Below are 26,178 nucleotides of genomic sequence, written 5' to 3' on the forward strand. Positions count from 1 at the left end.
TACATGTGCAGTAGAAATCTTCATGCAATTAACTTATCAGTTTGATATAATTTTTGGAGTAAAAGTCTGTTACACTGTTCCTTCGGCGCTTCATGAAACCGACTCTATTTGTGGCACAATATTTTACAAACAGATTTACATGAATTCGCAGGGTTAATGACTCACAGTGCACTGGAGTATAGGGGGTCTGTTGACCAACCTGACTTCGGCATTGAGTGCCAGCGCTGTAGTGAATTTTTAAAATTCTGTTACAACATACATTGGAGAAAGTGTTACTCTCAATCAACTAACAAAAACTTTTAATCTAACCTTATCAGAAATATTAAATATTTAAAGTTACCTTTGTTTGAATTTAAGGAAGGGAGGGATGGATACTGGTTGCTATTCGGACCACATCGACCACTTAGATGAAGGTTCATTCGGGTTCTTCGTTTGGAGCAGGACCTTGGTGTGATGAACAGTAATCCTGGTTTTCAGATGTTGGGATTTGCGAATGTTGTAGGCAATGCCTGCTAGGCGACCGCGTTCTCGTTTCATTCTAGCAGTGAGATCTGTACGTACAGTGATGCGTTCGCCTGCCGCTGGGTCCCCGTTGCGATCCGTGGGCTGTCGTCGTGGCTGCTGGAAGGCACGCACAACTCGGTCTCGGTCGTACATTCTTGCAAATCGGACGATGACGGGGTCCGGGGCTGTAGGTGAACCACTGGTTCCGGAGGGGGTTTTCTTTGTTGGCAATCGATGGGCGTTGACGATTTGGATGTTGTCTGCCTCTTCGATGGGGATATCCAAAATTTTGGCAAAAGCTTTGGAGGCAGTTTTGTAGATGTCTTCTTGGGGTTGGGCTGGTATACCATAAAACAACAAATTCTGCTTGCGGTGGTGAATTTCTTGTTCCATTAGTTTTTCCTCGAACTCGGCTTTGATTTGATCCAGGTATCGTTCAAGGTTAGGGATTTTGTCGGATTCAACCATGGAGATTCTCGCTGAAGTATCTGCTACAGACCCTTCGAGATCCTGCATGGTGGATTTAACCGAGGCGAGATCATTTTTGACGGCATCCAAATCCAAAATGACATGATCCAGTTTGGCCCGTAGTTCCACTTGGAAGTCGGAGAACGTTTTCCTCATTTCAGATAGCAAGTGTTCATTCGGGTCCGGGTCGGATTGGGCCGCTTCCATCGCGTCGGGGCGTTGGGGGTTGCTGTTGCTCATTGGGGGTTGCTGTTGGGTCATGCTTGGTCGGCGGGCTCCTTGCTGTGGGGGGCGATTGGTACCCGAAGTACCCGGCATGACACTACCGCTAGAGGAAGGCGTCTTTGTTGGGTGATTTCCCCCACGAGTTTGGTCCTTTTGGCAGGTTGTTTTCCTAAGGTAGTAGTCGTTGTTTCCACGAAAGTTTGTCGTGTTCATCATACTTATAAAATTTCCGACGATATAGTACAGGCAAAAAGTGGTATTCTAAGTGTGCATTTGAATGTTTGGAGGTATACTGAGAGCTAAGTTGCCCCACGTCTGCTCGCTCTAGCCGCTCATGAGTGATGAGCATGCATCTATGCTGCAGAGAAACCATTTTCTTGATTCCACAAAGCATTGACAGGCTTGTTCCTTTGACCTCTGATGACCTTTAGAGGTCAATGACCTCAAAATATGATATTGATCCGTGATGTCATTGGTTAATGGTAAACATGGTTAAGATGTACAAAACAAGCATATCTCTCTTATAATGAAATTATCTCCATATTCCAAAGAGCACAAACAAGTTTCTACCTTTCACCTCTGATGACCTTGAGAGGTCAATGACCTCAGAATATCAGAATAATATATTATTGATCTATGACATCATTGGTTGGTGATAAACATGGCAAAGATGTACAAAACAAGCATATCTGTTTTATAATGACTTTGTCTTCATATTCCAAGGCACACAGACGAGTTTCTACCTTTGACCTCTGATGATCTCGAGAGGTCAATGACCTCAAAGTATCAGAATAGTTTGGCATCATTGACTAATGGTAAACATGATGATGTTCTAGAGAACATTCATAGGCCCTGCTTATCAACGAGCCATTACCTTTCAGCTATGAAAAACACACAAGGTCAAAGACCTCCAAAGAAATATGAGGATATTAATATTGATATTGCGATAGTTAACACAATGTAGTCAATTGTTTATAATGTAGGGCTTACAAACCATGGATTTCTGTCACCAAAAAAAGTGGCTACTCATTCCGCAGAACTTTGGAAATTATCTAAATCGGGTAGTATGTTCCCAGAGCAAGGGGTGTCGATCAGCTTTCACGTGGGGGGGGGGGGGGGGATTTGGAAAATATGTGTAAACATAAGTCATGATGCAAAGGAGTGGAGCGGAGGGGGAGGGTGTGTGTGGTGATTGGATTTTGCATACTTAGACCTGAAATCAGTGATATAGTGCAGCTCTTGTTTAACGTGTGCGTCATTACTTATATGGAAGTTGATGGGGTGTGGGCGCATCTCACCCCCTCCCCCACCTCCCGAAGACAAAGTTTTTCAATTGTTAGCATCCGATGCATACGTTTCGTGGAATATTTGGAAAATTATGGATCGCCAAAGTGTACCAAATCTATACGGATGGGAACCAAGGAAGGACAGCGTCGGAGAGGGTAGGATATTCCACTCCCATTCGAGAGAGCTCTTGCATTTTTAGAAATGAGATTCAACGATCTGGCACACATGCACTTTTGAAGGAATATCTCGATATTTGTATGAGAGAGGTGTAGTAAGTTAGCCATTTTTTTTTTTTGGGGGGGGGGGGAGACCAATCGGAGGAATGATGTGGGTGGAGGTATCCCCCTCAATAATTATGGAGCTTTTGCATTCTTTTGTTTGCAATTCAATGATCTCGTTCCACTCTTGGTTGAATTACCATTTTGGAAAAAAAAAATGTCCATCTCCAAATGTGTAGCCATAATCAATGCATGGAGGGGGGGACTGATTGATATAGCAAGAGGAGGGTATGAAAGGGGCTGTCCCCAAAGCCTTCCCATGCGAGGGAGCCTTTGAATTAAGAATAGAAATAGAAAAAAAAAATCTTGTATACACATTTATGATTGAATATTTGGGAAATTATCAGTAAAAGGAGTGTACTGAATCTAAGGGTAGAAAACGAAGAGGAAAGGGTTATTGAAAGAGGATACTCTACCCCCGCCAACAAGAGGGATTTTCTTTACTTTTATTTTCTTTACTTTTTGATGATATAGTAACAAAAACGGTTAATCTCAAAAGTACTAAGTGTATATGGAAGGGGACCTAATAGAAGAGGGTGTGGGGGAGGGGGTATGCAAAGGAAATTTTGCCTTTTAATCTGGTGCATACTATAGGTGAAATGTTCAGACAATTTATTTTCTATCAAAAAAGTAATAAAAAAAGATATGTCAGGAAATACTTGGAGGCAAACTTTTATGTCTCCACCACTCCACCCCCCCCCCATATTTTCTCAGGAGGCGGGGCAACTGCCTCTTGCCCTCCGAGATGGACCCCCGTGCATATGGGAAAGCCTTTTCATCTTTAGAATTCAAATTAAAATATCTCGTAAAAACAAATTTTCATAGAATTAGGGAAATTATCAACCCCCAAATTATGCTATATCTGTGGAGGGAACCAAGCAGGGGGGGGGGGGGGGGAGGAGTCTATTGGAAGGAGATATCCCGTCTCACAAAAGGGAGATTTTGAATTTTAAAAAATTAGTTTATTTGTACATGTAGAAAAAAATAATCCAAGACTGAATATGTGACCCTGCACCTCAAAACAAACAAAAAGTCGCCAGACATGAATTTTTAGTTAAGACCATAATATGGTCTTAACTAAAATTTCAATAACTTTTGAAAGGATAGTGCTACTGCTTTGAAAGTTGGCATCAATTATGGACAGAATGTGTTAATGTGGCATGCTTAATTTCAGTTTAAGCTGATAATCCCTTCATTGTTGTTACTCTGGTGGTTTACTTCCTGTTTTTTGTCCCATTCATCGCACAGACAGCACGGTTCGGTAAAGATTAAGCGCTTGAATAGACACTGCACTTCAGAATCTCTTTTCTCAGTTTACACTTTTCCTGAGTTTGTGCTTTCTTTTCAATATTAAGATAGGTTAGGAGAGTCCATTTGATTTGAATTATACATTTTTAAAGCTTAAAGTCTGCTCTTTCAGAATATTATTCTGAAAGAGCAGACTTTAAGCTTTAAAAATGTATAATTCAAATCAAATGGACTCTCCTAACCTATCTTAATATTGGAAAGAAAGCACAAACTCAGGAAAAGTGTAAACTGAGAAAAGAAATTCTGAAGTGCAGTGTCTATTCAAGCGCTTAATCTTTACCGAACCGTGCTGTCTGTGCGATGAATGGGACAAAAAACAGGAAGTAAACCACCAGAGTAACAACAATGAAGGGATTATCAGCTTAAACTGAAATTAAGCATGCCTCATTAACACATTCTGTCCATAATTGATGCCAACTTTCAAAGCAGTAGCACTATCCTTTCAAAAGTTATTAGAGTTGAAAGTGAAGAGTGTGGACAAGGTTTTTTCAGAAATGAAAAAGGGATTCTAAAGACACACCTAATCACACTATTCTACCAAAATTGTTCGAGATAAACTGCTAAAAAAACACACTTTTCTGCCCGTTTTATGATACCAAATTTGAGCATAATGTAAAAGAAGACCCGCTCTTTCAGAAAATATGAAAAAGTCAAGTTCGGCTAGGTTGACCTATTTCACTTATTTTCAGTCCTCACGCAATATCAGTGAGTGCGACTTTATGTTCGTTTTGAGGTGCACGGTCACATATGAAACCGACACATTACATAATGACTGACATGATGTACATAGTGTGTATTTCTGTAGCATTAGCAATAAAAGTGAGTAACTCAAAAGGCGTGTACTCATTTCACATGAACATTAGCGATTTTCCTCTGACCTCTGGAGGATATTAGGGCCATTCTCAGATTAAGTGTTCAATTCCATGTGAGTAAAACCGAAAAATCAACCACAAAGTAATACATTCAAAGATGTGTTTTCGGTAACTTCAAAACCGGTCAAATACGAAACAAAAAAAAAATACTTATTTCTACAGGTAGAAAAAAATAATCCAAGACTGAATATGAAACTGATACATTACTTAATGACTGACATGATGTACATAGTGTGTATTTCTGTAGCATTAGCAATTAAAGTGAGTAACTCAAAAGGCGTGTACTCATTTCACATGAACATTAGCGATTTTCCTCTGACCTCTGGAGGATAATGCCTCGAAATGTAAGAATATTAATGTCTGGACTCATTGGTTGGTAATGGCCAGCTGTTTATGAAATAATATACAAAATAGAAAAAAAAATGCATTTTGTGTATGTGTGTGTCCAAATTTGTATGCAGAGTATTACACACACTGTTTTATTTTGATTTCCAGCTAGGACAATGAGAGATTATTTTTTCTCTGTAATATCAAAATCTATTGAAAACACACTGTGGTGGCTGGTTCTAACACATTATTACTCTTTTGTGTTGGAGATCCATGCCCGACGGCAAAACAAATATATACACACAAAAAAAAAAAAACAAGAGATATCTCAGACCTAATTGTTATGACAAAGCATCATATCCCCATAGACCCAACCCACCCTCTACACCCAGACTATGTACACCAGCCTAAGGACTTACTTGGAACTTTAGAATATCCTTTGCCAACAGACACATCCGAACCTTTGCAGTTCCGACTAAGATCTACCATGGAACTGATTGGTATTTGCATATCTCTTTTCATTTTCTCTTTCTTCTTCTTCTTCTTCTTCATTTTACTGTGTACTCTTGTAATATTTTGCTGTGGAGCCTTTTCTTGATTGGCTAAAAAAGTCTCCAAAGAGCTATATGCAGCAAAAAACAACAACAACAACAACAACAACAACAACAACAACAACAACAAAAACAACAGACAGACATCTGTATCTGTAAGAACAGAGCTGAATATTGAGTATCACTCTCTTGAAATGTTTGAAAGAGATACAAGAGACAGTGGCCTAGGGTAGATGTATATCAGTCTCGTGGGCCTTGTTTTCCTTGAGTGTCGAGATAATGGCCATATTTGCCCATAATGTCGAGCTGGTTGACCATACAGCTTGTGGCCTATTATATTTGATGTTGAGCTCATTGAGCCTTGTTCACCTAGTGTTTAGCTCACGGGATGTATGACTCGTGGACTGTGTAACTCATGGGCTGTACGACTCATGGGTTGTTTGACTTGTGACGTACACCCGATGGGGTGGACCTGTTGCTTTCTAGTTTGCATCTTCCACCCTTTCATCCAGTTCAAGGGACTTTGCCATATGTCTGTTCACACACTATTCATAAGTATCAACCCAAACATTAATTGACATGTTACTATAAACCAATGCTCTGTGTAATGTGCATACATACATGTACTTTGATCAAAACGTCAAGGCGTGATTTGTACATGATTACGGTAAGCATTAACGATTAAACCAATGAAGCCAAACATCAATACAGGTAAGCCTTCACAAATTCTGATATTCTAATAGGTCAGTGACCTCCCATTGTCCTGAGAGGTCAAAGTTGGATATACACATGGTAATGACCAATGTTCCATGGAATGACAAGATACTTCTATTATAGCATAAATGCTACAGAAAAGTGCATTATTTTACATCGGGTATAAGTTGACCATTGACTGTACATAAGATATCATGTGGTATTTTGATGTCATTGACCTGTTACAGTCCTCAGAGGGCAAAGGTAGAGACATGTAAGTAATTTCTCTTGCTCTGTGGAATAGGAAATCAATTCAATTGTAATATAAATGAATTTTCATCTTTATCATGTTTATCATCAACCAATTGCACCAAATATCAATGTTCTGATATTCGATGTCATTGACCTCATCATAGGTCATCACAGGTCATCAAAGATCAAAGGTAGAGACATGTCTTGAAAGGCTCTGTGGAACATTGAGGCAATTCCACGAACAAAAATTAGTTTTTAGTACATGATTACCGTGTTTAACAGTAACCACGAGTGATGCAAAATATCAATTTTCTGACATTTTGAGGTCATTGACCTCTGGAGGTCATCAGAGGTTAAAGGTAGAAACCTGTCAAGGCTCTGTGGAATATGAAGACAATTCCACTGTAACAAAATTAGTTTTAGTAGGGGCCTACACCATTACCGTGTTAATCATTAACCAATGGCGCAAAATATCAATTTTCTGACATTTTGAGGTCATTGACCTCTGGAGGTCATCGAAGGTCAAAGGTAGAAACCTGTAAAGGCTCTGTTGTTTGTTTGTTTGTTTGTTTTTATTTCCGAAACAATAAAATCATATACAAGATAAACAGTGTTGAACATGACATAACTAAAACATGAATCAAGATTGAAGTATCAAAATACAATGAAAACAAGTTGACATGTGACAATGATGATAACATGTAACGGTGGATAGCCCATTTCAGATCTATCAACATGATAGATCTGTTCTTCCATGGGGTCCAATATTTATAAACATATAATAACTAACATGTCTTTAATTCATACCAAACATAATATCTAAAATCATATCACAAAACAATCCCTCAAACACCCCCTCCCTCCCCCCCCCCTCCCCGACTCATATTAGATCTCTGGTGACATAGGGTAATATACATGTAAATACATACAACATTTTTATATTCATCAATTTATTTTCAATAATTCTACTATTTTACGGTTCAAAATCTACATATACAATTTTTGATTTCTCTATTGAAATCAGTAAGGCTGCTGGACTGTCTAATAGACAAAGGTAGATCATTGTACAATGTACTACCACGATATAAAAATGTACGTTTGCAATTTTGAGAATTTGGTTTCGGTAGAATCAATTTCTCACATTGTCTTAAAGAGTAACTGATTTCTTTGTAAATAAATTTATCACGTAAATAAGTAGGTGCCATTTCATGAAGAATTTTGTACATCATCAAATAAACATGCCTTGTGCTGCGACTTTTTAAAGTTTCCCACTTCAGATTATCATGAATTTCACTTATTGATTTATGTTCAGACGACTTTACTTTGAGTATTATCCTGCCTGCTCTGTTTTGTAGTTTCTGTAACGTTTCTACATGGGATTTGGCTGCTGAGTGCCAGATCATATCACCATAATCAAAATGTGGTAAAATTACGGAATTATACAGTAATTTCATAGTTGATTCGTTGACGAATCCTCTCACTCTGCCCAGAAAACTTATCATCTTACTAATCTCTTTACACAATTGCCCAATATGTAAGTCCCATTTAAACTGCGAATCAATGATAATGCCTAGATACTTGAAACTTTCAACTTGAGATATAAATTTGTCCTTTATTCTTAAGTTGAGTGTACTATGTTTATGAAGCATTATGTTTTGTGCCGATTAACATAGAGACAGTTTTTGAACAGTTTACTTTCAACTTATTATAATTCATCCACACGCTTAATTTCTGTAATTCTTCATTAAGTACATGTTCTATTATTTTCGGATCTCTATTTGAATAGTAGATGACAGTGTCGTCTGCATAAAAATGTTTCGAACATTTATCGAAGCAGTTTGGCAAATCGTTTATGAATAACAAAAACAATATCGGAACAAGTATAGATCCTTGTGGTACCCCATGAGTCATCGGTAATTCTCATGATAACGTACCGTTAACTGCAGTTCTTATATGTCTGCCTTTTAAATAGCTATGAAACCAGTCTGAGGATTTACCCTTAAGTCCTAAGGTAGAAGCAAGCTTCTCCAGTAGAATGTCAATGTCAACCAGATCAAAAGCCTTTTGGAGGTCAACAAAAACAGCTCCAGTGTACATGCCATGGTCAAGTGACATAAGCCAATCATCTGTTACCTTAATTACAGCAGTGCTTGTCGAGTGCAATTTTCGAAATCCAGACTGATGGTGAATGATAATGTCATTGTCTAACACAAATCGGATCAGTTGACGTTGGACGATTTTTTCTAAGAGTTTCGAGACGCATGGTAAGAGAGAAATAGGTCTATAGTTATCGGGATCGGATTTATCTCCCTTTTTAAACAATGGTGTGATCTTTGCTATTTTCCATCGCTTCGGAACTCGTCCCTCACGAATCGATCTATTGATAATGTACGTTATACCTTTAACAAGCTCCAAGCCACGTGACTTCAAAACATAAGAACTTATACCATTAATGCCTGCCAACTTTTTGTTTGCAAGAGCAGAAATTTCTTTAAATACATCTATTTCCCTCACTGGACTTAATACAAATGAGTTTCCATTTCTATTCATACAATTTAGTGGGATATCTTGCGATTCGTTTTCCTCAAAAAGAATAGAGTTGGCAACATTTGAGAAGTGACTGTTATCCTCAGCTATAGTTTTTCCGTCTCCAACAATATGAACTATTTCTGAAGACTTAGTACGCATGAATAATTTGAGGATGTTCCAAGATTGCCCACGACCTTGCCTGTCACATATTTTTTCAACGTAATATTTCTTTTTTGCTTTTTTTATTTCCAACGTAACTTTATTTCGTATTTTCTTATATTCTCTCCAGTCTTCGACCCTGTTGTGCAATTTCGCATTCTTTTTCGATTTATCCCGTTTCTTCATCAATTCAAAAATAAACTCATTAATCCATGGAGAGTGTTTCTTCTTTACTCCCTTGACTCTGATTGGCATATGCTTATCTACAACTTCCATTATCAATTTTTCCCATTGAGACACTGCATCATCTAAACAGCCACATTCTTCTACTTCAGACCAATTTTGTGACCGTATTTCATCTTTAAATGCATTGATATCAACACCAGAAGTTTTTCTAAACGTGATCACATTTGCATAATTATTTGTATTGTTCATCTGCTTTACTTTCCATGAGAGATAGCTCAGAGAATGATCACTGAATCCCACGTCATGTATACCCCAAGATATTACCATATCAGGTTGACTACACAACATATGATCTATGAGAGACCGTGAATCAGGAGATATACGCGTATATTCACATGTATTAATTTGATGAAGATCATGACTTTCATTTATCTCACAATACCTTCGGCAATCAGTACATAATGATTGTTGCATAATGTTAAGATTGATGTCTCCCATCAAAATCACAGGTGTTCCGAACCCTTCAATAAAAACCAACATATCTTCGTACACAGAGAGAATATTGCATTTTGAATTAGGAGGTCTATACCAGTTCGCAAAAAGTAGGGGTGTACATTTTGTAACATCAACCAATAACAGTATCGCCTCCAACTCATTAATGGAGGGATCTGATACTTCTTTGTAATTCAAGCTTTCATGAATGTTTACAGCAACACCACCGCCTTGCCTATTACGATCTTTCCGAATCAATCTATAATGGTCAACTTTAATTTCCGAAGAATGAATACTTTCATAAAGCCGACTTTCATTTATAGCAAATATATGAATATTATTACTGCAAAGTATAGCTTTAATCTCATCAAAATTCTTCATCAAACTCACAACATTTAAATGTGCACAATTTAGCCCATTCTGACTCATATGCGAAATTTTTAAACTTTCATTCTTTACACTTTCTGAATTATCCCTTTTCTGATTACATGCACTTGCAGTTTTCTTTTTATATTCATGATATTGTTCACCGTAAAACGGAATACGACTCATAGTATATTTACGACATTCCCAGCCTACAAACTGCTCTGTTACATCATTGTACAGCTTCTCTGCGATACCATTACATGAGATATGAACCCATTTCTTACACTGCGTACATTTCAAACCTTTTTAATTTACCCTTACTGACTTGTTACATAAACCACATAAAAAAATCTTTACCCATAAATTCAACTGAATTACAACACGCCTATAGATTATGACTTCAAAAAAAAAAAAAAAATCAATCAATTTAAAAGTTCAAACAACAGAAAAGTGCCGCCAGTGGGAAGAATTATAATGACAACAAGTACCCTCATTGTTCATCTGGTCCGACGTGATTTTTTTTAACATGTTTTACAACTTTTGCGCGTCCTGGAGAGAGGTCACGTGCTTCCTTTCACTTTTCCCAACAATGGTAACATATACTCTGCCGTCTTGAGACCACGCAGCAGAGACGTTTTTGGATTGTCTGGCTGTTTTGAGAATTCTGTAGTTTGATGCTGTGAGATCCTCTGCATTAGAGATTCCCGATTGCTTGAGTTTGCGCCTAACTTTCATGACGACTTGCCGTGCACGGTACGTTGCGAATTTGACAATGATAGGCCGATGATACAGCTTGCTGTCCGCCTTGGAAGAAGACGAGGCTTCACTCAAGCGCGACGATGATGACGACGATGACGATGATGACGTCGATGTCGCTGGATCTTGCGAGTGCGCTGGATCTTGCGAGTGCGCTCGTTGACGCTCTGCTTTTTTGTGGGCATGCGATCGCTCTGAGGTTCGATGGGGTCCTGTTCTATGACTTCTGTCGATGTCATTGATGTCGATTTCGATACCGAGCTTTTCTTTGGCGAGCTTGAGGACAATATCGTCAGTATTCTCACCCCTGACTTCCGGGATTCCAAATACCCTCAAACAGTTTCTTCTCGAATATTGCTCCGATTGTTTCGCTTTGTTTTCCAGTGATTGTATTTGCTCTCTTTGTTCAAGTAGTTTTCTCTCCAATTCGTCTATTTTCCTTGACTTTTGGTCATTGCAAACTTCTAGAGACAGTTTTCTGGATTCGTTGAGCTCAATCTGCGTCGTCATCATGGAGAGTTCCTGCCTGATTTCCTTCATTTCTTCGCGCACTGCTTGTTTGACTGCGTCTTTTACGGCAGCGAGAAATTCATCATTTTGAGAGAAATCTGTCATGGCGGCATTCATCGGCTTGTCGTTTGACACTTGGTTTTGACTTTGCGACTGCCTTGTCTGTCTGGTGGACATTTGAACAGATTTCGACATTTTGATTCCTATGCAGATACACGTAAGGCGCTAGATTCTTGTGAATAGCAAGTTTCGAGACGAGCTTTTGTACATGATAATGAGTCTTGAGGAGCGTAGCGGAGGCTCAATGTGGTATATTGTCATGTAAAGCAGTTCAAGACCAGTAATCCGCTTACCCTTGGGTATCCGTGCAGTAGCATAGGCTGCTCTCATGTCCACTGATGTTTCCGAGGCAAACGTATACCCCTCAGGAATAGACTTGATCACGGGAAAACTTCGGGGTATGGTCCAAGAAGTGCTCGTTGAAGTTTTGCCCAACTGTGTGATCTCGTCAGGCATCGGGAGAGAGAATGACTTTTCCAGACACACATTGCTGATTGAGACATGATTTTGATCCCATGGCGTCACTGAGTAAAAACAGTAGTTTCTTTACATATTAATGAAGATGACGTAAATCCAAAACCAGAAAATTTCACCCAAATTTCAGGAAATTTGTAGCGGAATCTACTAACAACAATGTAGGTGATGTACATGAAGACATGAAGACATGAAGACAATTTTACTGTGACAAAAATTAGTTTTTAGTACATCATTACCATTAACCAATGACGCAAAATATCAATTTTCTGACATTTTGAGGTCATTGACCTCTGGAGGTCATCAGAGGTCAATTCAGACTTACCTCCCCATCTTACTAACAATGGTGAAAGTTTCATGATTTTAATAGTCAAATTTTGCACAATTGTTCAGCTTATCTGCTCTACTAAGAGAGGACAAAAAACAAATTGATATCTATATTACGAGTTCGTTCTTGTGAGTTGACTATAAGTTTGATAGTGTAATAAATATTTCTGTGTATTAGCCGTCCAAAGAGGTTAATTCACCGTAAAATATCCTTTTTAATATCAAGATATGGGAATGCGGACTAGACTAGTACCGAGTCACACTACTCATATTGTGGTTGTAGGAGATTATTTGTCATTGTAGTTTTGTGTGTAAGCAGTGTGTGATTTGTGATCTGGAATCCATCTCTATTGACGGTGCGTTTGGAGGCAAGAATACATAGATGAAAGTGGAAATCGTTGTCGAAGTCCAAACTTGGATATCCTAGACAAAAATATGTGCTTACAGCGAAGAGTTAACCAAAATCAGGTCTGTGCCTAAGGTGGCCTCACACTATGCGGTTTTTTCTTGAGACTGCTAGCGGTTTCGAGAAGTCGCACGCGGTTCTCGACCGCATGCGACTTCTCGCGACCTCCTTGCGGCTGCTGTCAATTTTGAGCATGTTCCAAACCTTGCGAACGTCTGCGGTTGCCTCTGCGAGCCCTTGCGACCGGCTGAAATTTCGCAAGCCTTGCGGTTGTTGCGCTCACACTATGCGACTCGATGATTGCGATCTGGCAACCGCAACAGATCGCAAGCACTTCGATCGAAAAAAACGCATAGTGTGAGGCCACCTTTACGCATATCCACTCAATGGGCTTCAGCCAGTGGTAAATATACTTAACCAGTTCCGTACGAGAACCTGGTGGCCTGTGTTAGTATGGAATGGGTTAAATCTAACCGACAAGTGGCGCAATCATCCAATACGGGAATTGCCTACTCTGTATAAGCTTTTAATTTTCGTGAAATTCTCGGTTCCGCGAATTTCGCGAATCACAGCTGGACTTCAAATTCAACAACATGCGAAAAATGTCACAATGCGCTATATAAAGGTAACAGTGCGCTTATGAAGGTCTCCGGCCTTGTCAGTTTGCGACAAATAACAACTTGAGAAAATGACTGTGATCTTCTCATTCGCGAAAATATCTGTACTTGAAAATAACAGGGTATAGTAAATTTCTAAGTATGTGACATAAGTTAGATATTACACTCAACGACTTTTTTGAAATATTTTATTTTATTTTATTTTTTTTTTACCAAAAGGAATTGATCTGTGTTCCCCCACACTAAAATTCCATAATTCAAATACGGTAGAATAAAATTGGAGAAAAGCATAGTAAATGTGGAAGATGGCAAAATAAATATTTAAGTGTATTAATTAAAAACTAATATTTCGTGAAATGTAACATTAACATAATATTTCCATGTAAGTTTGTTATCCACATAAATACCAAGATTTTTTTTTTGACTTTTGACTTGTTCAAGAGAAATACAAAATACAAAACACAAAATACCTACAAATATGGTTCGCCACACACTAAATGAATGCAGGGCAAAGTACCTCATACGTAACTGTCACATGAGTAACACGTCATGTCTGTCTTTAATAGAACCTGTAATTTGAGCTTTTTGCCTCATGACATGGAACTTACTCAGATAATCTTGAGTGTTGTGACTTTCATCACAGTGAGTTGCAACTTGTAGAATGAAATACTTTTAAAGAGTTTTCAGGTGGAAAAAATGTTCGGAAAAACCTCTTTTTTTTTCTAGTCCCATGCGTAACGGCTCATATTTTCTCTTCTGGAATATAATTATGAAAGTCATTTTCTCCATTTTTAAAATGCTAATTCTTCTCCTGGAGATTTCAATCACCATAATACAGTTTAATAATGGTCAAGGGTCCTTAACACTATTTTTTTTTTCAGTCCATAAAGCCTCTGAATGTACCATGCGTAACGCACGTGTTATCATGGACTTGCCCTACTGCAATCTCATATGGGGAAACTGTGGTAAATCAAAATTAAAAAGGACCTTTATTTTTCAAAAAAAGCTGCAAGAATCTGTAAAAACATCACTTCTATAACACATATTGATATCTTATTCAATCAGCTGAATATATTATATGTGACCCTGCAGCTCAAAACAAACAAATAGTCGCCAGACATAAATTTTTAGTTAAGACCATATTCTTAAAGAACAGACTTTAAGCTTTGAAATGATGTATAACTCAAATCAAATGGACTCTCCTAACCTATCTAAATATTGGAAAGAAAGCACAAACTCAGGAAAAGTGTGAACTGGGAAAAGAGGCTCTGAAGTACAGTGTCTATTCAAGCGCTTAATCTTTACCAAACCGTGCTAGCTCTGCGATGAATGGGACAAAAAAGAGGAAGTAAACCACCAGAGTTACAACAATGAAGGAATTATGAGATTACACTGAAATTTGGCATGCCTCATAAACACATTCTGTCCATAATTTATGCCAACTTTCAAAGCAGTAGCACTATCCTGTCGAAAGTTATTAGAGTTGAAAGTGAAGAGTGTGGACAAGGTTCTTCAGAAATGAAAAAGGGGTTCTAAAGACACACCTAATCACACTATTCTACCAAAAATGTTCGAGATAAACTGCTAAAAAATACACTTGATACCAAATTTTAGCATAATGTAAAAGAAGACCCGCTCTTTCAGAAAATATGAAAAAGTCAAGTTCGGCTAGGTTGACCCATTTCACTTAAATAATTTAATATTTTCAGTCCTCACGCAAAATCAGTGTGTGCGACTTTATGTTTTGAGGTGCACGGTCACATATGTCTCTTTGTCGTTGTGTATCAACTCCTAGTAATCATGATGAAATAGCCGAGGTCCTTCTAAGACAGAAGCCAGATGTGCACACTAGGGATTACTCCGGACAAACACTCCTCCATTATTGCGCTGAGAATGGAAAGGCCAGGATTGTACGATTGCTTATTGACGCACAGGCAGACGTTGACTTGCAGGTTAGTGGGTAATACCATGGAGGTTTCAGAGATGAGTTCTAATTGGCTGTAATTATTCAAACAGTTGTCACTTTTCTATTCTAAAATACAAAAGAATTAAACAGGTGCATCTGTACCTTTGATGACGAGGTTTGATGTCGCCGTTTTGCTGAGCAATCTGAAGATTAATTTTGAACGTTAACTTAATGTTGGCTATATTTTGCGAAACGAAATTTCACACACAAAGGTCAATCCTTTCCAGAAGTATGTGCAAAAGTGTAAATCAGAGCTGTATCATGTGAAAGTGTGAAAACTGTACCCTCCTGGAAAGCCGGTTTTATCTCTTTTCCACTTAATTCCGACAAATAAAACTGATATGGAATAATCTTCCACTATTCTTTTTTTTTATTAATAGATATATCAGATTAGTGTCAGTGTATGCATGTCAAGTCGAGTAATTTTCATTTTTATTTCATCATTCTTTTGCATAATCTGTATCTGCGCATTCCCGTGTCTTTACCATTGAAATCTTATCACCTATCTTTTGTAAGTAGGGGTGGCGAAACGTAATTACCATCACAAAGACATATCTTCCTTACAAAGTGGCTGATGATTATGCGATGAGACATTGGTCATTTGTCTTTCTATCTGCGCGGTAGATCCAGTTTGCCACATGATTCAAAAGTGTGCACCACCTTGCACCCTCTTTATTAGCAAATAACCTTGTTATGCATGATACAGTAGCCCAACGCGTAACACGCAACTCGCATCAATGGAAACTTGAGATCCCGAGATGTGATACGGAATTTTACAGGAGATAGTATGCACAGCGGTATCTCACTGGAATAATTTGCCTTTGCAGACATGATGTTCCCCCAACTCAGGTTTGTTCAAAATTAGATTATGATATGTGTGAGTCTAGAGATACGATGTTCCCCCAACTTAGGTTTGTTTAAAAGTACATATAGATTATGATATGTGTGAGTCTAGAGACACGATGTTTCCCCAACTTATGTTTGTTCAAAAGGAGCTGATGATATGTGTGTTTTTATATAAAGATTTTTTTTTACTCAATGACTAATACCTACACAGTTTTATAAGTTGTTTAATTTGTGCAATAGATGCCATTGTTCATCGTTTTCCCAATTCATTTTTTGTTAATTTTGAAACGTTAGAGTATTTACATGTCTTTGAAATTGTTCTTTAAGCGTTACCTGCTTGACTTTTGATTGTATTGAAATGTATATATATATATATATATATATACTTATTTTTTTTCTTTTTTCTTTGTTAGTAACTGTAATTCTGCAATGTTTTATGTGTTGTGTTTTAAACGGCCCCGATGAAAACCAGCCTATGCTGACTTGGGCCACCCTTTTTAAAGATGTGAAAAAAAAAAATAAATAACTTTCGAGTGGCGGCATCGAACGTGACTTCAAAGGAAATACGACAGTTGTGACTCCATTCTCTTAAACCTCTTTGGTAATATCGTCTAACTCAAGGTACAATCATCGAAATCTTCGCAATTCAAACAACTCGAAAAATATTCTTAATTAAAAAAAAAAATGGCAGGCCAATTAATCCAAATCATCCAGCATGATCAGCTGAATAAGATATATCCAAATTGATGGAGAAGCTGACATGTTGATTCTTTTTTGAGCTTTTTGAGCTTATCGACATTAGACGAACATAACACATGCCTAGGGATAAGCACACGATACTAGAGATAACTACCGACAAACACCCCTTCATTGTGCTGCTGAGAAAGGGGAAAGCATTGGTACTATCGCTCATTGACGCTCAAGTAGACGTAGATGTTAATGCAGAGGGTAATCCATCACACAAACATTCACACATCACACAAAGACACGTAGGCCTATGCATTACCCATTAAACATCCAAACAAATGTTTTAAAGTTAAAATCAAGGGGTAGCCTTTCAAAACTTATTCTTCAGCATATATGATATGAGTTGAAGCTATCGAGAAGCTATCATATTGATGTTTTTTTTTTTTTTCGTAGAGAGAGAGAGTGTGTATCGACATTGACTTGTAAGCATTATGATGAGATACGGCTGGTTATCTATTAACACCGCTATCAACAGATGCCTTCAATCGCTAAAAATATTTTGAACACTGATATCTCACTGTCCTATTAATTCTCTATAGTCCGGTCAAAGCGGAATGACTCCTTTGCACCTTGCTTGCTTGAGGGGACACTTCGAATGTGTAAAGGAGCTTCTGAAGGCTGGGGCAAAAGTTGACGAAAAAACGAAAGACGGCTCGACACCTCTTCGTCTCGCGATTATAAGGTAGGTCTTTTTTCACTGTCTTGGTATAGTATGCATGTCGCGTCTCACCAACCAAGTTGTGAACGGTTTTAGATACACACATTTTCAAGTTGTTTGTTAGAGAGAGGACAAAAAACAAATTGATATCTATATCACGAGTTCGTTCATGTGAGTTGACTGTAAGTTTGATAGTGTTATAAACATTTCTGTGTATTTCGCCGTAAAATATCCTTTTTAATATCAAGATATGGGAATGCAGACTAGGCACACACACACACACACACACACAAAAATGATCAGTTTCAGCACGAAAAGTAAAGGCAGAGAAGATATTTTGGTAGAAATTACTAAACAATGTAGGCATGGATTCCAGTTTACTGTTTTGACGTTGGAGCAATTCTTCGCAGTTAGTACCGAGTCACACTGCTCATATTGTGGTTGTAGGAGATTATTTGTCATTGTAGTTTTGTGTGTAAGCAGTGTGTGATTTGTGATCTGGAATCCAACTCTATTGACGGTGCGTTTGGAGGCAAGAATACATAGATGAAAGTGGAAATCGTTGTCGAAGTCCAAACTTGGATATCCTAGACAAATTGGTTTTAGCACAATCTTACATTGTCAGAGTACATGTCGTTACCCTCTTAAAATATTTACTTACAGCGAAGAGTTAACCCAAATCAGGTCTGTGCCTAAGGTGGCCTCACACTGTGCGGTTTTTTTCTTGCGACTGCTTGCGGTTTCGAGAAGTCGCACGCGGTTCTCGACCGCATGCGACTTCTCGCGACTTGGAGGCGTCCGCAAGCCTTGCGACCTCTTTGCGGCTGCTGTCAAATTTTGAACATGTTCAAAACCTTGCGATCGTCTGCGGTTGCCTCTGCGAACCCTTGCGACCGGCTGAAATTTTCCAAGCCTTGCGGTCGTTGCGCTCACACTTATATGCGACTCGATGATTGCGATCTGGCAACCGCAACAGATCGCAAGCACTTCGATCGAAAAAAAAAAAACGCATAGTGTGAGGTCACCTTTAAGGGAGTATCTCACTGAGCGGCGAACGTTTGCGAACGTAGCGAATTTGGGAATTCGCCAGGGTTCGTAAAGGGTTGCAAAAGGTTCGTTAACAGTCGCAAGAAAGTTCGCAAACTGTTTTTAATGTCGCAAACAGTTTTTCTTGTCGCAAAGAAATTTTGAACATGTTCAAAATTCCTTTGCGAACCTTTGCGAATTTGTATTTTCGCTAACAGTTGCAAACATTTGCAAAACACTTGTAAGAATTCGCAAACGGTCGTAATACGGTGTCGCTAACATTTTTATTTGATTCGCCACTGCTAGCGAACAAGTAACCATATGGTTCCTATATAAAAGCTTCTGAAACAGACATGGTTCCACTCTAAGAAAGTTCTTGAAGCTCTTGACATCTCCATCATGTAATTGCTGCAAGTCTGTCCTCTGCAACCACTCTCTGACCCAAACAGTCTTTCTTTTCTTCTTCCTTTCTTGTTTTTCTTTATTTTATTTCTCTTATGCTGCACAATAGCTGTAGCAGCAGCCTGACAAAGCAGCTCTTCAAGGATAGCAACACCTTGAACCTCTTCTTGGCAGAAACTTATTTCCATATACTGGAAATCCATCTTGAACGGTTGTCACAAGACATATGAATTCGGTAGATAATCGCCTGGTACTTTTCTAGGTCCAAGAACATTCGCAAAATTGTCGCAAAGGATTTGCAAACAGTTGCTAATATTTGCAAAACTGTCGCTAACATTTGAAAAACTGTCGCTAACATTTGCAAAATTGTCGCTAACATTTGCTAACATTCGCTAATAGTCGCCACCTGTGTTCGGCAAACACTTTCGCAAACATTCGCTGAAGTGTTGCTGATTGTCGCTAAACATCGCAAGAAGTCGCTAACTGTAGCTAATGGCAGAAGCGAACTTTGATTTTTCACAAACATTCGTCAGAAAAGTTGGCGAATCTCAAATTCGCTACGTTCGCAAACGTTCGCTGCTCAGTGAAATACCAGCTTTACGCAAATCCACTCAATGGGCTTCAGCCAGTGGTAAATATACTTAACCCGTTCCGTACGAGAACCTGGTGGCCTGTGTTAGTATGGAATGGGTTAAATCTAACCGACAAGTGGCGCAATTATCCAATACGGGAATTGCCTACTCTTTATAAGCTTTTACTTTTGCGAGGGTTTAATTTTCGTGAAATTTTCGGTTCCGCGAATTTCGCGAATCACAGCTGGACTTCAAATTCAACAACATGCGAAAACTGTCACAATGCGCTATATAAAGGTAACAGTGCGCTTATGAAGGCCTCCGGCCTTGTCAATTTGCGAAAAATAACAACTCGCGAAAATGACTGTGATCTCCTCATTCGCGAAAATATCTGTACTTGAAATAACAGGGTATAGCAAATTTCTAAGTATGTGACGTAGGTATTATTGATTAACAACGTAAAATCCTATTGTCACATCAATATGACAATAGCCAAATTGAAGTTTTGGCATTAATAGGCAATTTTATCTGCATGCATGCAATACAGGCATGCGGCATAGGCAGTTAGGTCTGTGTTCTCCTATTGCAATGTCAATATGGTAAAATCACTAACTCATTTATCTATTCACTTATCTTATTTGAAGAGTATTAATTTTCTGCTGGTATGCCCACTTTTATGGAAAGAGATCGTCATACTCGTACGAGTTCGTTCATATGAGTTGACTATCAGTGTGATATTGTTATAAACATTTCTGTGTATTAGCCTTTCAAAAGGGACAATTCACCGTGAAATATCAAATCAATTCAATTCAAAATTATTTTTCTCTGTACATAAGCAATAAGATTTTGATTTTTATTTTTACATGGAAAAGATGAATTCATGAGAAAAGCATAACTTGTAAAATTTGTGAATTACTGTAGGATATGAGGGCATCGTAAGATCCCACAAATACTCCATGTATGAAAATTTGGATATCCTTACGACACGTGAAATAATACAAAAAAAAAAGGACTATGTCAAGGAAAAGAACGAACAGATCGGAAATAAAAGTAAAGATAGGTATGACAAAGAAAGGGAGTGAAACAAAAGCAAGACAATGTGTATATTCAGTTATCTGGAAAGGTCACCAAGGCATGAGTAAGAACTTAAAATTTTATACAAATTTTGCTTAAAACGCAGATTTTTAGTAATTCTCAATTATACTTATCGTTAAAATATTATTGATTAATTAATTAATCTATTTTTTTTTATGAAACTAACCGCAAAAACATCTATTTGTTTGTTTTCATGAGAATGATAAAAGATTTTTTTTTTCAGTTTGTAAAGGAACGAAAATTCAGAACATCTTTAAAAGTACTGTCAAGGCTGTTACAGAACCTCGGGCCAGTGAAAACGAATGTATTTTGGGAGAGAAATGTAGGTAATAATGGGAAATGATATTCACTGATGGAACGTCGAGTAGGATAATTGGGTATCTCATCATTGCGACGAAATATTTGATCAAATATGTGTGGTAAGGTTTTATTATTATATCTAAACATGAATTAACCCGACTGAAATAAGTATATATCATTATCTTCAATTATTTATTTTCACAAAACAAATTCTCAGTTTGAAAACGCGGATTTAAGTTAGATATTAAGCTCAACGACTTTTTTGCTATAACATATTTTTATTTTTTTTTTTTTTTTTTACCAAAAGCAATTGATGTGTGTTCCCCTACACTAAAATTCCATAATTCAAATACGGTAGAATAAAATTGGAGAAAAGCATAGTAAATGTGGAAGATGGCCAAAAAAAAAAAAAATATTTAAGTCTATTAATTAAAAACTAATATTTCGTGAAATTGTAACATTAACATAATTTTTCCAGGTAAGCTCGTTATCCACATAAATACCAAGTTTTGTTTTTTTGACTTTTGACTTGTTCAAGAGAAATACAAAATACAAAACACAAAATATTCACAAATATGGTTCTCCACACACTAAATGAATGCAGGGCAAAGTACCTCATACGTAACTGTCACATGAGTAACACGTCATGTCTGTCTTTAATAGAACCTGTAATTTGAGCTTTTTGCCTCATGACATGAAACTTACTCAGATAATCTTGAGTGTTGTGACTTTCATCATACTGAGTTCCAAGTTGTAGAATAAAATACATTTAAAGAGTTTTCAGGTGGAAAAAAATGTTCGAAAAAACCTTTTTTTTTTTTTTTTTTTGTCCCATACCTAACGGCACATATTTTCTCTTCTGGAATGTAATTATCAAAGTCATTTTCTCCATTTTTTAAATGCTAATTGTTCTCATGGGGATATAAATCACCATAATAAAGTTTAATAATGGTCAAGGGTCCTTAACACTATTTTTTTTTTTATTCCATAAAAGCCTCTGAATGTACCGTGCGTAACACACGTGTTATCATGGACTTGCCCTACTGTAATCTCATATGGGGAAACTGTGATAAATCAAAATTAAAAAGGACCTTTATTTTTCAAAAGAAAGCTGCAAGAATCTGTAAAAACATTACTTGTTCAACACATATTGATATTTTATTCAATCAGCTGTAGTATGTGGCTCTGAAGTACAGTGTCTATTCAAGCGCTTAATCTTTACCAAACCGTGCTGGCTGTGCGATGAATGGGACAAAAAACAGGAAGTAAACCACCAGAGTAACAACAGTGAAGGAATTATCCAATTAAACTGAAATTAGGCATGCCTCATTAACACATTCTTTCCATAATTAATGCCAACTTTCAGAGCAGTAGCAGTATCTTTTCGAAAGTTATTAGAGTTGAAAGTGAAGAGTGTGGACAAGGTTTTTCAGAAATGAAAAAGGGATTCAAAGACACACCTAATCACACTATTCTACCCAAAATGTTCGAGAGAAACTGCTAAAAAAAACACACACTTTCCTGCCCATTTTATGATACCAAATTTTAGCATAATGTAAAGAAGACCCGCTCTTTCAGAAAATATGAAAAAGTCGAGTTCGACTAGGTTAACCCATTTCAATTATTTTCAGTCCTCACTCAAAATCAGTGTGTGCGATTTTATGTTTTGAGGTGCACGGTGACATATGTCTCTTTGTCGTTGTGTATCAACTCCTAGTAATCATGATGAAATAGCCGAGGTTCTTCTAAGACAGAAGCCAGATGTGAACACTAGGGATTACTCCGGACAAACACTCCTCCATTATTGCGCTGAGAATGGAAAGGCCAGGATTGTACGATTGCTTATTGACGCACAGGCAGACGTTGACTTGCAGGTTAGTGGGTAATACCATGGAGGTTTCAGAGATGAGTTCTAATTGGCTGTAATTATTCAAACAGTTGTCACTTTTCTATTGATATACAAAAGAATTAAACAGGTGCATCTGTATCTTTGATGACGAGGTTTGATGCCGCCGTTTTGCTGAGCAATCTGAAGATTAATTTTGAACGTTAACTTAATGTTGGCTATATTTTGCGAAACGAAATTTCACACACAAAGGTCAATCCTTTCCAGAAGTATGTGCAAAAGTGTAAATCAGAGCTGTATCATGTGAAAGTGTGAAAACTGTACCCTCCTGGAAAGCCGGATTTATCACTATTCCACTTAATTCCGACAAATAAAACTGATATGAAAGAATCTTCCACTATTCTTTTTTTTTATTAATAGATATATCAGATTAGTGTTAGTGTATGCATGTCAAGTCGAGTAATTTTCATTTTTATTTCATCATTCTTTTGCATAATCTGTATTTGCGCATTCCCGTGTCTTTACCATTGTTATCTTATCACCTACCTTTTGTAAGTAGGGGTGGCGAAACGTAATTACCATCACAAAGACATATCTTCCTTACAAAGTGGCTGATGATTATGCGAAGAGACATTGGTCATTTGTCTTCCTATCTGCGCGGTAGATCCAGTTTGCCACATGATTCAAAAGTGTGCACCACCTTGCACCATCTTTATTAGCAAATAACCTTGTTATGCATGATACAGTAGCCCAACGCGTAACACGCGACTCGCACCAGTGGAAACTTGAGATCCCGAGATGTAATACGGAATTTTACAGGAGATAATTTGTATGCACAGCGGTATCTCACTGGAATAATTTGCCATTGCAGACATAATGTTCCCCCAACTCAGGTTTGTTCAAAATTAGATTATGATATGTGTGAGCCTAGAGATACGATGTTCCCCCAACTTAGGTTTGTTTAAAAGTACATATAGATTATGATATGTGTGAGTCTAGAGACACGATGTTTCCCCAACTTATGTTTGTTCAAAAGGAGCTGATGATATGTATGTTTTTATATAAAGATTTTTTTTTTCTCAATGACTAATACCTACACAGTTTTATAAGTTGTTTAATTTGTGCAATAGATGCCATTGTTCGTCGTTTTCCCAATTCATTTTTTGTTAATTTTGAAACGTTAGAGTATTTACATGTCTTTGAAATTGTTCTTTGAGCGTTACATGTTTGACTTTTGACTGTATTGAAATGTATATATATATATTTTTTTCTTTGTTTGTAACTGTAATTCTGCAATGTTTTATGTGTTGTGTTTTAAAGGGCCCCGATGAAAACCAGCCTATGCTGACTTGGGCCACCCTTTTTAAAGATGTGAAAAAATAAACAAATGAATAAATAAGTTTCGAGTGGCGGCATCGAACCTGACTTCAAAGGAAATACGACAGTTGTGACTCCATTCTCTTAAACCTCTTTGGTAGTACCGTCTAACTCAAGGTACAATCATCGAAATCTTCGCAATTCAAACAACTCGAAAAATATTCTTAATTAAAAAAAAATGGCACGCCTATTAATCAAAATCATCCAGCATGATCAGCTGAATAAGATATATCCAAATTGATGGAGAAGCTGACATGTTGATTCTTTTTGAGCTTTTTGAGCTTATCGACATTAGACGAACATAACACATGCCTAGGGATGAGCACACGATACTAGAGATAACTACCGACAAACACCCCTTCATTGTGCTGCTGAGAAAGGGGAAAGCATTGGTACTATCGCTCATTGACGCTCAAGTAGACGTAGATGTTAATGTAGAAAGTAATCCATCACATAAACCTTCACACATCACACAAAGACACGTAGACCTATGCATTACCCATTAAACATCCAAACAAATAATTTAAAGTTAAAATAAAGGGGTAGCCTTTTAAAACTTATTCTTCAGCATAATGATTATATGATATGAGTTGAAGCTATCGAGAAGCTATCATATTGATGTTTGTTCGTAGAGAGAGAGTGTGTGTATCGACATTGACAAGCATTATGATGAGATACGGCTGATTATCTGTTAACACCGCTATCAACAGATGCCTTCAATCGCTAAAAATGTTTCGAACACTGAAATCTCACTGTCCTATTAATTCTCTATAGTCCGGTGAAAGCGAAATGACTCCATTGCACCTTGCTTGCTCGAGGGGACACTTCGAATGTGTAAAAGAGCTTCTGAAGGCTGGGGCAAAAGTTGACGAAAACACGAAAGACGGCTCGACACCTCTTCGTCTCGCGATTATAAGGTAGGTCTATTTTCACTATCTTGGTATAGTATGCATTTCCAGTTTACTGTTTTGACGTTGGAGCAATTCTTCGCAGTTAGTACCGAGTCACACTACTCATATTGTGGTTGTAGGAGATTATTTGTCATTGTAGTTTTGTGTGTAAGCAGTGTGTGATTTGTGATCTGGAATCCAACTCTATTGACGGTGCGTTTGGAGGCAAGAATACATAGATGAAAGTGGAAATCGTTGTCGAAGTCCAAACTTGGATATCCTAGACAAATTGGTTTTAGCACAATCTTACATTGTCAGAGTACATGTCGTTACCCTCTTAAGATATTTGCTTACAGCGAAGAGTTAACCCAAATCAGATCTGTGCCTAAGGTGGCCTCACACTATGCGGTTTTTTCTTGCGACTGCTTGCGGTTTCGAGAAGTCGCACGCGGTTCTCGACCGCATGCGACTTCTCGCGACTTCCTTGCGGCTGCTGTCAAATTTTGAACATGTTCAAAACCTTGCGATCGTCTGCGGTTGCCTCTGCGAACCCTTCCGACCGGCTGAAATTTCGCAAGCCTTGCGGTCGTTGCGCTCACACTATGCGACTCGATGATTGCGATCTGGCAACCGCAACAGATTGCAAGCACTTCAATCGAAAAAAAGAAAAGAACGCATAGTGTGAGGCCACCTTTACGCATATCCACCCAATGAGCTTCAGCCAGTGGTAAATATACTTAACCCGTTCCGTACGAGAACCTGGTGGCCTGTGTTAGTATGGAATGGGTTAAATCTAACCGACAAGT

At 37.9% G+C, this 26,178-nt stretch overlaps 1 protein-coding gene across 1 annotated transcript; it reads right to left on the reverse strand.

The window, feature by feature from the left end:
* Positions 1 to 381: 381 nt before the first annotated feature.
* LOC140233661 (uncharacterized) lies at positions 382 to 1,413 on the reverse strand. The gene has a single exon (XM_072313762.1). The coding sequence runs from the start codon at positions 1,411 to 1,413 to the stop codon at positions 382 to 384; it is 1,032 nt and encodes a 343-aa protein (XP_072169863.1).
* Positions 1,414 to 26,178: the final 24,765 nt, after the last annotated feature.

The sequence above is a fragment of the Diadema setosum genome, chromosome 10, assembly GCF_964275005.1.
Source record: "Diadema setosum chromosome 10, eeDiaSeto1, whole genome shotgun sequence".
Classification (NCBI taxonomy): Eukaryota; Metazoa; Echinodermata; class Echinoidea; order Diadematoida; family Diadematidae; genus Diadema; species Diadema setosum.